This window comes from Pundamilia nyererei, unplaced genomic scaffold (genome assembly GCF_000239375.1).
Source record: "Pundamilia nyererei isolate P.nyererei 1_Seehausen unplaced genomic scaffold, PunNye1.0 scaffold00076, whole genome shotgun sequence".
NCBI lineage: Eukaryota > Metazoa > Chordata > Actinopteri > Cichliformes > Cichlidae > Pundamilia > Pundamilia nyererei.
Window position 1 is genome coordinate 378,902 of NW_005187477.1, and position 14,591 is coordinate 393,492.

At 44.6% G+C, this 14,591-nt stretch overlaps 1 protein-coding gene across 2 annotated transcripts; it reads right to left on the reverse strand.

The window, feature by feature from the left end:
* Positions 1 to 2,116: 2,116 nt before the first annotated feature.
* Positions 2,117 to 14,280, reverse strand: actn4 (actinin, alpha 4). 2 transcript variants are annotated; one of them, XM_013911964.1, is made up of 16 exons: positions 13,274 to 14,280; positions 11,878 to 11,970; positions 11,645 to 11,770; positions 10,730 to 10,834; positions 10,246 to 10,393; positions 10,009 to 10,159; positions 9,053 to 9,161; positions 8,765 to 8,905; positions 8,401 to 8,583; positions 7,967 to 8,101; positions 7,420 to 7,599; positions 7,045 to 7,191; positions 6,635 to 6,667; positions 5,357 to 5,437; positions 3,401 to 3,559; positions 2,117 to 2,652 (listed from the first exon to the last, which is right to left on the reverse strand). In XM_013911964.1, the coding sequence occupies exons 1-16, from the start codon at positions 13,319 to 13,321 to the stop codon at positions 2,494 to 2,496; spliced, it is 1,998 nt and encodes a 665-aa protein (XP_013767418.1). In that variant the 5' UTR covers positions 13,322 to 14,280; the 3' UTR covers positions 2,117 to 2,493. The 2 variants fall into 2 exon arrangements, with proteins under 2 accessions (XP_013767418.1, XP_013767419.1); XM_013911965.1 differs by lacking the exon at positions 6,635 to 6,667 and having other exon boundaries at positions 13,274 to 14,279.
* Between the last annotated feature and the right edge of the window lie 311 nt (positions 14,281 to 14,591).

The window sequence follows — 14,591 nt, forward strand, 5'->3', positions numbered from 1 at the left end:
AATGCATTTATGAGAGCTTTATGACGTGTATACTATCTTTAAAGTGTATACTATCATGAATGTTTTAGTCTTCAACTTTCAGAGCTTTGTATTTTTATTGGCCTCTTGGTGAGGATAATGGGAAGTTAATGTACATGTGAAATTCGGGGTTTATTTTGTAATTACAAGCTTTAATGTGATTTAAATGTTCCACCTCTGCAGTCTTTTGCATTGACTCCAGGTTCTCAGTAATTCATGAACGCTCAAACAATCCCACTGGCTAACTTATCACGGTCATTTTGAGGGTTAAGTGGACATTTCCTGTGGACTTGAAGAAAGTCACCTGGATAAGCCCAATTGTGCTGGATGATGATGTTTCCTTCAGATTGGTCAGCAAACAAAAACTGCTGCAGTAACCACAGCATGCCTTAATCACTCTGAGTGTAAAAGATGTTACTGAAGACCCATTTTAGTTTGTTTACATTTGCCTAATGACTTTGGTAACGCTACAACAAACCAAAGATTATCACAAAGTACAAAGCTGGAGATTAGTTTCCTTTTTACAGTTAAAGAGAAAATCTGCTCTTTTGTATCTCAAGTTTAAAAACACAGACACGCACAAGAACGAGACATGAAGACAGTCGCAGGTATTTTTGTAAGGAAACTTTTTATGTGTGCTTTGTGAAACTCACTTATCATTAGAGACAGAAGGCGTTGCAGTTTCCAGTACAGCAGATAAGGTTTGATATTAAAGAGTACAAAAAAGGAAAAAAAAAAAAGAAACAAAATCACAATTCCAGAGTTCATTTCTTTACAACCTCGCAGGGAAAAAAAGAATGAAAAAGAGAAACAAGCTTTTGGTCCGAGTCTTCTCTTCCCGCTTCCTTCCCGTCTGCTCCCCCTCCTCTCCCACGAAGACGGGAGAAATCACTTGTCCTCCGTTTAATTTTGACAGGAAACTCAGGCGGGACCTGGTTTGATGACCACAGCTTTCCCCAGATATTGAGCGCACAATATGATTGCATAGTTCTTTTACATAACAATTTTCCTTTTTTTAAAAAGTTTTTCTTCGTTTTGCGTACAATGGAATGTTTACACAGAGACTCCCCAAACATTCCCCTCCCTCCTTCCTTAGCAGTGATTTTTGTACTTCTCTTCAGAGACAAGTGAGGGGAAGGAGGGGGGAGAAAGTGAGGGGGAGAGAGATAGAGGAGGGAACAGGGCTGTAGCCACCAACAGGCACGCTTATCTATCAAATACTTTCACCTTCCCCCTCACGAACCTTCATTCGGCCAATCAAACGGATCCGTGACATCCCGCGTATGTATGCCAGGTAGATGAAACTCGACTAACTTTGAGTAATACAGTCTAAACTTTTATATAAATGTGAGGTTTTCGTACTTAAACAAGCACCCGATGCCTAACAGAGGAATAATTTCACAGAAGCAGATATTTGTAATTATTATGCTGTTGCTCATCATGGATTTTATACAGGAGAAGGCCTTTAGGTCAACTTTTCCATGGTTAGTTTGGCCAAAATTAAAAAGTAAAACCTGAAGAAAAGACTTCTGGAAGCTCAACCCTATCCACTGGTGAAACTGCTTTTAAATTTCTCTGTTTTCTTGTTTCATTTTCTTTATTATCTTTTTAATAATAAATGTCTACTTTGCCCTACTGAAAGGCCTGCGGTTGATTACTCTCAACGGCTGGGACTCTGTGTGTGTCATTCTTCAGACTGAAAAAATAAGTATGTACAGCACTAAGCCCCGCCCACCCCCACCTCCCACCACCCACCTGGTCCAGAAAACGAATGAGAAAGAAAAAAAAAAAAACAAAGAGGGGGAAAAAAAGAAACGCAGACAGGAAGAGGAAAAGAGCTGAGGTTAGACAGGTCACCTTATCCAGCAACGTGGGAATTATGGGTGAATAGGTCATTTTATCTCTGGTTGGTCAACTCCCCCGCCCCTCCATCCCACCCTTCTGACCCCTGACCCCGCAGCATAAATCTCTCCAGGATCTAATACACAAACTTGCCAGTCGCCACATCAAACCCCCCCTCACACACGGCCTGGACCCCCGCCCGGCAAGAAGAAGAAAAATTATAATAAAATAAACAAAAATTAGCATAAGTATCAGATTAGCTTGTGCCCCCCCCATAATCCTAACCCCCGTCCCTCCCCGTTTAAACCCCATGAAGGCAGAGAGGGTGAAGCTAAGGACCCGCACTACAGAGCAACTCTGCCCCCCGTCCCACAGACGCCCCCAGATGTGCCCGTTCAAATAAACCTTTATGACAAACTGATGCTGAACATCCTTTTGTGACAGTGGGGCTGGAGGCCAAACCAAGAGAACTACAGCTCAATCAGCAAGCTCTTAACGATTTCTAAACCAGCACTCGCAGGGGCACATCGTGACCACCACTCAAAATTCTTCCCAGCGCTCGACTCACGGCGTCTCCTCTACCTCCCTCTCCCTCCCCCCATCTGTCCAGCCCTCCTCCTCGTCTCGCCTCCTCTACAGGTCACTCTCTCCATACAGGGCGGTGGAGAAGGACATGTAGTCGAGGGCTCCGGGGACAGCGTCGGGCCCCGTGTAGGGTGCCATGCGGGCGATGCAGTACTCCGCCTGGTCTGGAGGGAGCTCCCGCCTCAGCTCATCAGCTGTGATGTAGTTCTGGTGGAAACAGGAGGCAAAGAGTTCACTGCTAAAGCACTAAATGACAGACGGCTTAATAGAGATGAAAAACTGTTATGTTATCGATCTTCTAAGACAACAGAGGATCGTATTATTGGCTGAATATCATTATTTAGTTCCAAGTTTGTGTTTGATGGATCATTTCAGATCACAAGTTCAAGTCTGGAGTTTGAATATCTTGGGATCTTTAAACAGAGTTAGTTTGGGCCTGTTCGTCCCAGTTACTCGTCCATTTATCCTGAGGACACACACTCTCACAGCAGACTGTTAAGAGGACACTTTTCCTCAGGGCTGCACAGCCCACTTTGAGGACCACTGCTCTAAAGCACCGTGCAGGTCCAAGATACAACTGAAGTCCTATAAAACTTCTCCAAATGTCAGGCTGTGTGCGCCTGAGGAGCTGATGTCATAGAAGTCACTAAGATTTTCCAAAGCTTTAATCACTCAGTGTTTTAGGGGCCAGTGCTTAAATGAACCATAACACAGACAATCTGGGCTGCTGATGCAGCTTAAAGCCAAAGTGCTGATGCTTGTTATTATTATTATAAATCCTAATATCAACCTGTGAGGAATATTCTGCACAGATTCAACCTCAAGCTTGTGCTGACTTGTAGTTGTGAACACAAATACTCCCTCTGCTGGTGGTCAGCGTCCTGCTGCACATTTCTTTTCTCCCGTATTTTTCTTGTCCAATCAAAAATGAGCACTGATGTCGTTCTGCACTCACCTTATCAGCAGCCAGGATCTTGAAGGAGGCGATGACCTGGTCCGCGGTGTCCCTGTCGGTCGTTTCCGTGGACATGAAGTCGATAAAGGCCTGGAAGGTGACGGCGCCGCTGCCGTTGGGGTCCACTATACCCATGATGCGATTAAATTCGGCTTCGCCCTGGCATCAACAAATTACAGGTTAACCCAGAAGAGACTGCGCTTTGAACTCAGGGAACAGACGCACAGTTACAGGAGCAAACTGAAGAGGCGTTAGCCACAGCCAGAGGTTAGTCTGTGGTCATTTTATTTCATATTTAAGTCAGTTTTTATTCAAATGGCCAAAAAGGGACAGAAAAGTGAATAGATTTCTGTAAAATGAGGGGACAGCCTCACCGTTTGGAATTGTCTGGGAATCAGAAAGAGTACTAAAACCCCTGCAGTTTGTAAGCATGTAAAATACAGGGACTACCATTAAAGTCCTGATGGGAGTCCCAATATGTGGTTGGGATGGAGGGAAAAAAACAGACAAATGACGACACGAAGAGAAAACAGTGAAGAGTAATTTGGATGGTCTACATGAAAAACATCAGCTTCCTTCAGTTAGTACTGATCATCAAGGATGTTAAAGTGACACATGTGACATAAAAGGACAGGAAGTGAGAGCATCAGAGGGAGAGCACAGGGTGTCTGCAGGTATCAGGTCACATGCAAATCCACAAAATATCCAAACAGAAAATATTAGTAATAATTAGAAATACTGAGCAATAATTTGCCTGCCTGGGTCCATTTGTTTGAATTACGAGTTTCACTTCCTGGTTTAAATGTTATAAAAATATGAACAGGACTGATTTTGTCAGAGGCTAAACCTCCCACAGGGGACAAAGCCCGACTTGGACGAGAATATAATGGAATAAATCAAAAAGTTCTAGCTTCCATATCCATATCCTGTCCCTCTGATTCAGGTGAAAGCAAAAACACAGAGCATCCTTAACTGCTTCTTTTGGGTGCTTCAAAGCTTGTGACTAATTAAACTGCATTAGGATATTTCTGGACCTGCAGACACCCTGAAAGAGCTTCATGCCAGCAGCAGTACCAGGCTGTTTCCTGTAGAAATGAGTAGAGCCCGGAAATCATCTGACATCATCTGTCCTGATCGCTTCTGCAGGCCGCCACAGCACAGGATAGGTCGGAGGGAGGAGGTGGTGAGTAGACAAAGACGGAGTCAGAGAGATACGAGGGACAGAGAGAGAGCAGCAGAGTGAAGGATGGACAGAAATATTGAGATCAAACAGTGAGTGAGTGAGAAAAAAGCCATAAAAAGCACAAACAGTTAACAGAAAGTCTCGCAGCAAAGTAAAAACCTGACGGGCAGACAGACAGCTGAGGGGTGGGGTCCGTTCAGAGAGTGAGCTGAAGCAGCACAAAGCAACAGAGACCCCCGGTGGACAAACAGGGACGCAACACTTCCACGAACCTCCATGCCGATGGACTGAACCCTGCCTGAACGCAGAGCACGGCAGCAGGCTCTGAGCAGGAGCACCGACTGATCACTGACCAGTTACACTTCATCACGCCACAGAGCATCAAAAATAGAAACCTCATTTAGTTGACCTAATTATTAATACTGTAATTGTTCAACCTGCTTATCCAATTTTATTTCATGCAATAATGTCGAAATAGTTTCTTTTCATTTTTGTCTATTTCAGGCTGTTTCTGGTTACTTTTTTTTATTTGCAATGCAAATTTTTATGGCTTCAAAACATCAACCATTTGTAGCCGGTGTGGAAAAAATAAAATCAATTAAGCTACAAATGTTGCTAGATGCTGAATTGTCTGACTTCTATATGTCAGTGTATAAAATCAGTAAAAGAAACATCGATTGTGATTGGCTGAATGTGGCTGGCAGTGATCTCTGCACTCCTGCTCAGACGCCGATGACGCCGGCTCTCCCTCCGTCCAATCCTTGAGCTCCTACCTGCTTGTCCTTCTCCACATCGTAGCCCAGACTGATCAAACAGGCCTTGAACTCCTCGGCCTGCAGGGCCCCGCTGTGGTCCTGAGATCAGCCAAACACCCAATGACAGAGCATCGCATCGTGAGGATGAACCAATCGTAACACAGGGATGGTGGCGGTGGAGGACAGTGACCATGAGATCCACAGCATGCAGGGAGACGATGAAGACATGGAGGACGAAGGGACACACATTTATGGATGTTTAGACAATGTCGCCACACATACACAAACCCCCACACCCACTCAAGAGCTGTGATGTTCACAAACTGTCACTTTTTAATCTCCACCAATCACGAGCGTGAATGAATAACAAAGACAGATGATCCCGGTCCTCTTCAGTCCAGAGCAGCTTGCATTCATGGACACAGCAATGAACTGTTGTGGTTTCACAAAAGACTTTCACGCAGAGATCCACTGTTTTAATGCAGTTGTTACCTTTTTATGCTTATTTTTTATGCATTAAATTATGATACATGTTAAGGCCTCAAAAATTAAAAAATGTATCTATATTTAAGTGAGAACAAACCTCAGTTTCAAAAACTGTGGTGTCGTCTCTGCAGCATTTTTAAATGTATATAGTTCAGAATTTAAATAATTAGAAAATCACTGCATTCAGTTTTTATTGAAAACTGACACAATGTTCCCAAATTTAGAGAAAAGCATCCATGCAAAGACTGAAATGGGCTCAGCGGGTTGCTACAAGTGCTTTCTTTGTACTGAGTGCGAAGAATAGTTCCAGTGTTGTGTCGTCAAGAAATAAACACACTGATGTGACGAACAAAAAGACTGACGGGTGAGTGACCACCGTGTCAGATAGTGGCATGAATGAGCGACACACACAGAGCGGCATGAGATGGTGAACGATGGCAATGTCGTCCTCCTCTCTGACAGCTGAGAGCTTTCAATCATCACGTTTAACCACCACAAAACACAAAAAATGACATCTGGTAGGTTTAGTTTAGTTTTTTTAAATGCAGAAAACAGCGTTCCAAAGGGATGACAGACATCTGCAGGTTTGCATGTCCAGTGAGGGGAAAAAGACCAAGTGCAACCCAAAAATAACACATTTCAGACCAAATGTAGCATTTCTTAGCCGATTTAAAACAAGTAGCCTTTTGCTAACTGGATGTTTCCTCACTCTTCACCCTCCTGGTAAAAGCCAGTCACCATCCGTGCCTTTTTTTAAATTTCACCAACACCGCCTGTGCTCGCGAGTGAAACATCAGGATGAGTACTTACATGTCTGGCTCCTCTCTCACCCCCATTTAAGGTCTAAACATCCAGTCAGTCACATTATAAATAAACAGGAAAAACAGAGGCCAAATCCTCACACTGAAAACTGTTCAGGAAGTCCAATTAACCACAACTAACCCACTGCTAACGACTATACTCTACACAGACAAATACATAAGATGCTTGGTGCATCATAGCTGGTCTACACCATCATGTATTGTATATGTAATGGTAAAAATCATTAAACGCTTCATGTTTATAATTTTTAGATCGACACATGAAACAAAAACAGGGTTTCTCCTCAGGTATCACTGCCAACCTAAACACCTAATACTCTGTAATACTGTGAGGTTTGATAACAGGGTAACAGAACAGGTGTAATAATTAACCGGTGAGCGCAGAGCTCGGGCCCTGACCTTGTCAAAGTGGTTGAAGGAGGCGCGGTACTCGTACAGCTGCTCCTGGCTGATGCCCTTGGCGTCACGCGTCAGGATCTGGTTCTCGACCTCGTTGATGGTTCTGGCGATGGTGGTGAGCAGCTGCTCCCAGCCCACCCGGAGGTGCTGCAGTGATGGGGCGGGGTTGACAGGAGAGGTTAAGAACTGAGATGCGAGAGAGGACTCTGGTTTGACAGTGTCCTCAAAGGTTAACACAAAGCATGAGCTCGTTTTGTTACAGAGCTCATGCACACATTATGTCACACAGCTGTCCTACTTTCAAACATTTTCATTTGGGAAGTGAAAAAGACTTCATTCATTCATTGCTGAAGGTTTTGTGTGCGTTTGCGTTACCTCCATCGTGTAGGAAGTGTACTGGTTGTCGAAGATGAGCGCCTCCTGGATGTGTTGGTGGTATCCCTCCAGCTTGTTAATTTCGGGTGTGTATGATATGATGCTCTTCTGGTATTCCTTCAGGTTGGTCAGCTGGTCCTCCAGGGTGCCGTTCATTTCAATGGATATCCTGCCAACTTCCTGCCAACACAAACACACAAACACCTGAAACGCTGACACTCGAACATATTTATAAAAACAAAAAACACTTTTCTAAATAAACTTTTCCAAATGATTGTAAGATTTTTTTTTTCTGTAAGGATGCTGAAGAGTAACGCAGTGTGCATGCACAGTGACGATCTAATCTAAACAAAGCTCATGGATACAACATCTACAAACTGAAGAGCTCTTCAGGCTGTGGGTAAATCCTGCACCCTGTCTTACATTTGCTCTGTGAGTCTGTGTTTCACAAAGTGTCTGCAAAGTGACAAACTGCACACAGCTGAGCAAACGTGAAAACCTCGACATAATGCGGAGCACGTTGTGACTGTGGGGGCTGATCCGTTACCTCCATTTTGGCCTGGATGTAAGCGCCAACCGTGTTGGCCTGAGTGGCGAATGTGGCTCTCAGAGTGTCGTTGGAGTTCTGCTTGTTCAGCTCTTCCTGCAGGGCGTTGTCACGCAGTGGCACCATAGCCATCGCCTGCAAATGCACACAAAGAAGAATTAGAAACAACTGCACCCACACAAACGCACAAACATGAAGCACCAGCTGCAGAAAAACATTCACTCAGCCTGTAGAGGGCAGCGTTTTTAACACACTGGACAAACGGTTCTTCTTCTATGTAGGGTTCACCGGGGAAAAAGCTTTTAAGAGGAAAAATCTGCGCTGCGTCATTAAAGCAGCAGACAGCATTAATAGTTTACTGCTCTGGCATGAATGAGCTACACGTTTATTGCCTTAAAATGATTCACGTCAGCCTTCGTTAAACAGCAGCTCACCTGTTCCCACTTGCTGTTGATGCTCTCAGGTGTGATGGAGGTGTACGGGTTTCCGCTGCTCAGCTTGATGCCGTTGCTCTGGGCGATCTTCTGCACCTCGGACTGGATGGACTGGATAGCCTCGCGCTCCTTGTTGGCCTCGGGCAGGGTGGACTTGAACTGCTCGTGGGCTGTGATCAGACCCTGAGAGAAGGAGGAAAGAAACACGTTTGCTGGGTTTTCTGTTTTTTGTGGGATAAACGTAGCTCTGTGGCTTTAAATAGTAAACACTGGAACGTTTCTTTGGCTCAGTGCCGGACCTCCGCTGTATGTTTCATATGCTGCACTTGTTTATTCACCACTTGACTTCCCAGTTCCCAGATACCTGGATCTCCTCAATGTTGTGGACGATGAACATGTCCTGCAGGTCCTCCATAGCTCCCTCCATCCAGTTGTTGAAAGGTGCCGCTCTCTTGGCGTACTCCAGGTACAGCTCATCTATCGACTCCAGCTGCTTCTCTGTCCTCTGTCGGCAAGAAAACAGAAGACGGCCTTATTAAAATACATTTCAATACATTTTAAAATACATTTGACATTTGATTGTGTCAAATGATGATCCTGTCAAAATCCTTTTAAAGCTCAAAAGGTGCTGCACAAACAGGCCGAATCGTACCTCCAGTGACTCTTTGCGTTTGTGGGTGAGGGCTCCCAGGACGTCCCACTGATCGCAGATCTTCTGACAGCGAGCGTTGACACTGGCGGCATCGTAGTAGTCCAGTTCACTGGAAAAGGAAGAAAAGAAAAAAGGGTTTTCCTTTGTCGAGCACTTCTCATGATCAGATTCACTTTCAGACGCACTTCTTTCTGTTAATCGACACCATCTGACTGTGAGGTCAGATTTTGGACGTCAAGTCTGGTTTAAAATTTTAGAGAGGGGAAAGGCATCAGGCGACTGCTCTGAGTCTGTGTCGATCAAACCAAAGTGACCTGACAGAAGCCTCAAAGCTGCTTCTTTATTCTGAAAAAATGCACAGGCGTCTCCAAAGAACACCGGAGCTGCTTCTTCACCACTTTGCTCTGTAGTTTTGTCCATTTCTGACTGAAATGTGGATTTAATGCAACTCGAGACGATGTTAAAGGAAGTTGTGAAAATAATGTGAGTGTTGGAAGAAAAAGAAGAAAGAACTGAAGTTAAAGTTGTTTGCCCCGCGGGCGGTACATCTAAGAATTCAAATGAGAACAAAACGAATAATACTCCAACTGTGAAAAATGATCTGCTGGAACCGATTATTACACACCAGCAGCTTCGGGCAGCAGCACAAACCATCAGTAAGTTTCCAAAATGAGACTTGTGCATATTTAGCAGCTTCATTACTCAGAATAAATGAACCCTGACGTGGAGACGAGAGCCATCGGGAGCTAGCAGCAAATGATGCTGCGTGTTTCACCTCACAGCGAGCCGCAGGTACTATGCTGACCACAAACCCGCGTGCAAGGAAAGAATTATCACAAACTATGAAGAATAGAGCTGCCCGACCTGCTTTGTGCGTTTATGCATGAAAGAAGCCACGAGGAACGTTCAGGAACCGATGCTAATGAAGTCAGAGATGTTAGCGGCTCCACTCTTACTTGAGCTCCTGCGCGATGGCGGCGATCTGCTCCACTCTGTCCTGGTGGGCGGCCAGGTCGCTCTCAAAGGCCTCGTGTTTCCGGAGCAGCGCCTTGACTTCTGACAGGGTGCACGTCTCATAGTCTTTCTGGGTAAGCATGGCCTCCTTACCTGCATGCACAAAAGCCTCACTTATTCAGAGACGAGCATTCTGGCGTGGTGAAGACGTTTGCTTCACCGCGATGGAATTTACATACCGTCGGTCCAGGATTCATGGATGGCACACTTCTGGTGGAACTTGACGGCCAGATGCTCCAGTCTCTCCAGACGCCTGATCTCGCTGAGGATCCACTCCTCGTAGCCTTTCTCTGCTCCTTCCAGATTGTGCCACGCTTTGTTGATGTCCTGAGAGCAAACAGCAAGAGTTACTGTAGAGCAGAAACTCCAAACACAGTAAAACATCTCATACGTGCAGAAAAGTGTGAAAGAGGTGGTGTGAAACTGCTGTAATATTTACAAGGGAACTTAAAGCTGGATTGTTTGTTAACAAACACAGAAAAGTAACTTAACACTGACTGTGTTAAACTCACTAAGCTATAACTGAATCAGTTTTTACACCAATCTTTACAAATCCTCTGTTAGCGTGCGACAGGCTGCTTTGCGACTGATGATAATGAAGTTGTGTCGCGCAGCTTCAAGTGTGGTGTAACTTTTCCCATCGACTGTGTGCGAGTTTCATACCGACACCATGCGTCCTTCTGACGGCATGAAGGCAGGTCTGTTGCTGAGTCTCAGTTTAGTCTGCAGAGTGTTGAAGCTGATCTCCAGCTGGCATTTCTCTTGGACCTGCAGACAGGAACATCTCAGTGTCACTGGACACATTCAGCAGAGGAAAACCAACATTCATATGTGAGAGGGCACAGCGCTCTTATATGGCGATGCCACAGATACAAAGGTTCCAGCGATTAAGAGCATAAACTCTTCAAAATGTTATCTGAAGTCAGAGCAAAGAAGCCGAAGAGCTGTTCATCTGTACAGGTTAAATGGACAAGACAACCCCTGCTGGTCACTGGAAAGAATGCAGGTTTAGAGAACCTGTGCATTTTCAGACATAAAATCAGAGCATTATAAGCTAAATGCATAGAATAAGGTCTTGGGAAAAGGGCTCGTGCTGCCACGCAGTGTGAGATTAACACACTATAATAACTGGTTAATGTGAATACACAGTATACAACTCTGCCTCAATTTAAATGCTTGTAACAACAAGGCTGAAGAAGCTCTGTGCAGAGAGAGGTCAGAGTAACATGTGAGAAAATATTTGCAGAAACATTTTCCAGCAGACTCTGAGCCATTTCTCCTTGTTTCCTCTCCAGAGGGACACAATTATAACAAAAATGAACAAACACTGATGAACCTCAGGGACACAAGCAACCACTCTGCAGAAGCTACACCATGAATGAGTTTAAAAACCCAGATTTTAAATGTCAAGAAGAATAAGATTATTTTGGAAGAAAACAAATATTGAACACTGAGTAAGATTAATGAGATTAAACTTTCCACTACAAAGATTTGGGTCTGGCAGGCGATCCAGGAGTTTGAGAGCCTTTTTTCTTTGTTTAGAAATGCTGAGAACAGTTCACGCGAGGTTTTCTATACCTTGGGTGGTTTGTGCACACAGCGGTAGTCTCTGAAGTCCTCCTGTTTCACCTGCATGTCATTTACAGTCTTCTCTTGGGTTCGGTTCTCCAGCCAGGGGATGGTCCGACGGATCCACTCCAGGAGCTGGAGGCAGAGAGGACAGCACGGTGAAAACAGGACAGACGAACGGGTCGTCCTCCTTTCTCCAAAGTCTGCTGTGCAAGTAAAAGATGGCATGTTTCGATACTCACATCACTGGCCAGTTTCTCGTAGTCCTCCATCATTTGCTCGTTCTCCTGGTTGACAGCCAGCACTTTGCAGATTCGATTTGCGGCTGTCTCAGCCTATTAGGAGGGAGAGTGATGAGTGGAGCTGGACATGACTGGATAAAACTCCATCAGAGTCTACTCTCTGAGCTCAAAGCTTCATAATAAAGTCACTAAACTGAGCTTCAAAATAAGTGTCTACCGCTGCTTATTAGTACCTCAGCCTGGCCTTTCATTGCAGCTGTGACAAACGCATGTTTGCTTTTCAAATCTGTGCGCACACTCCACACGCAGGCAGTGAGGGAGGAATGTCGAGCCAAGTTTAGGCACGTGTTATTTAAAATAAGGCAAAAACGCCAATGTAGGTCAAACCAGGGCTTAATATGACTGCTACAAACATGCTCCAGCTCTCGATGGTTAGTTCAATGTGCCAAAGTCATTCTGTGTGTATTTAAAACTTCATGCATCTCCCTTCAAAACCTGGGAATCAGTGCTTCTAGTTACAGTTCATGTAGCGCTGCAGTCCACGTCAGTGCGTCTGCCTAGGATATTACACTACTGTACCACTGAAATATAAAACACAGAATTTGATAAGCTGATTCAAGGTCATACCTACTGTACAACAAAACATCTGCATTTATGCTGCTCGTCCAATAAGCTTACAGGCTATGCTTTCACCAGAATATAAGACACAGGTCATATCATATAAAACATTTAGAATAGTTTGAAAAGTGTTAATAGCTGAAAAGAAACTTGAGACATCAGCTAATGTTTCCCACAGTAATGAATCCAGACCGGTCTGGTTTCTCTAAACCACATCAGCAGCATGACCACCGGCGGTTTGCCGCTTTCCCGGAGGAAGAATCCTCGTCAATATAAAGCGTTTCATGTTCCAGCTGAGATATCCATAAATCGAAATCTGTGCATGATCTCAGTGGAAAGAAGAAATGTAAACGTCAAAATCACCCACAGAAGCATGCATGGAAAGCAATCAGTGCAGGTGACCGCCGAGTTTAAGTCCAGCCCATAAAGTCTGGAGCATTTTGAGGGAAACAGCTGATGTCCAAAGAGCCGAGACAGAAGCACCAAAAGTTCCCATCATGCTCCTGCTCAGTTTCCTGTTCTGCAGATAATATTTGACTGAATGTGTATAAAACCATAAGTGCAGCTGAACTGTTGGATCGAGCGAGCTCAAACTTCCATCTAATAAACGCTGGGCTGGAATTGCAGCATGTTGCTGTGATTTCACCTCTGATCTTTTCACACTCTAAAAACTTTAAATAACAAATGTGTTTTACCAACGATGGAAACTTTGGTGCATTTCAGGGTTTTTCTTCGCAGCGCTGAGTGTTAATGTGAGTCTGACGGGTGAGGAGCTCACCTTCTGTGCGCCAGAGAAGGCGTGATAGAAGCAGGAAACATAGGTCATTATGGCCTTCTCATCCGGCCTCAGCGTACCCACGATGTCTACGCATCACCCAGCAGAACAGAGGGAGAGAGAGAGACAGAGTGAAGCCAAAGCTACCCAAAGCTACACTTTGATTGCCCCCTGCAGGATGTGAGAGAAAGGTGAGTCAGGTGGGGGCGACGGTGAGCGCCCCCTCGTTAGTGCCACAGCTTTGAGCGCCTGCTGTCACCAGGAAGTGAGGGCCACCAGAGGAGTCCTCTGGAAGGGAAAGTGTGGGACACAAACAGGCATGAACTGCTTAATCCAGTCACTCAAAGCGGTTCATTCACCATCTGATGGAGGTCACTGGGTTCACTCAGCAGGGCAATGATGTCAGCACACTGACTGACTAATTCTTCTTCATCTTCAGAGTTCTATTCTCGTACTCAACTACAGCGTCTTCATCAACTGCAGGTGGAAAAATATTCTCAAATAACCAAGTGAACAAAATGAGAACGCAGCACAGCGACTGGTGAATGAAAACGCTTCCTGTGAACTGGAGCGGGCGCGATTTGTGTGACGTTGGTGAATAAATTACGATGCTGGCAAGAGCAGTAAATGTGGACATTTCAGAGTTTGTGTTTGGTACAAACGCAGCGGTCAGAGAGCTAACGCACATAACTCACCAGCTAAAAGCAAAACCTGAACTCGTGCCCATTTCTTTCTCACTCTCTCTCTCACACACACACACACACACACACCTCGTGAGACTGCAGAGGAACAAACAAGTTCTGAATGAGCCAGAAAATTAATTAGAGGAAGACGAGCAAACAAGAGACGCATCGATTGGCTTCCTGTCATGGGCCCAGAGGGAGGGGGGGGGAGGAAGGAGGAGGAAAAACAAGAGGGTAACGAGAGGACGGGGACGAAGATGATTTAATAACATTTATGACAGACCCACTATGAATCTTTAACATCATATTTACTTGACTTTATCAGAGACATGCATGATTTGAAACCAAACTTTCTCCACAATAGGAGTTTTTACTTATAGATTTGTCTCGTGCACATTATGTTAAAAGTCTAAATTTCACTTTGAGCTGCAGGAATTTGATTCTGGAATTTTGAATTTAGCAGTTTATGAAAGTGTACAGAGTAAAGTGGTTTCTGCTCTGTGTTTGTAAAGACTGAGCTCGTGAGCCTTCCTGTAACATCTAAAGTTTATCGACTGATATCATCCGACTAGCTCCTTTGATTTTTTGCACGTATATTTTTATCTCGGTACATATCGTTCATTTCATTCTGCACATAA

Coding starts and splice junctions, on each gene's coding strand:
- actn4 (XM_013911964.1), bottom strand. CDS start 13,321: ATGACCTATGTTTCCTGCTTCTATCACGCCTTCTCTGGCGCACAGAAG. Junction 11,971..13,273: donor CCTTCTCTGGCGCACAGAAG/GTGAGCTCCTCA, acceptor CCCTCCTAATAG/GCTGAGACAGCCGCAAATCG. Junction 2,653..3,400: donor AGATCCTGGCTGCTGATAAG/GTGAGTGCAGAA, acceptor TGTTTCCACCAG/AACTACATCACAGCTGATGA.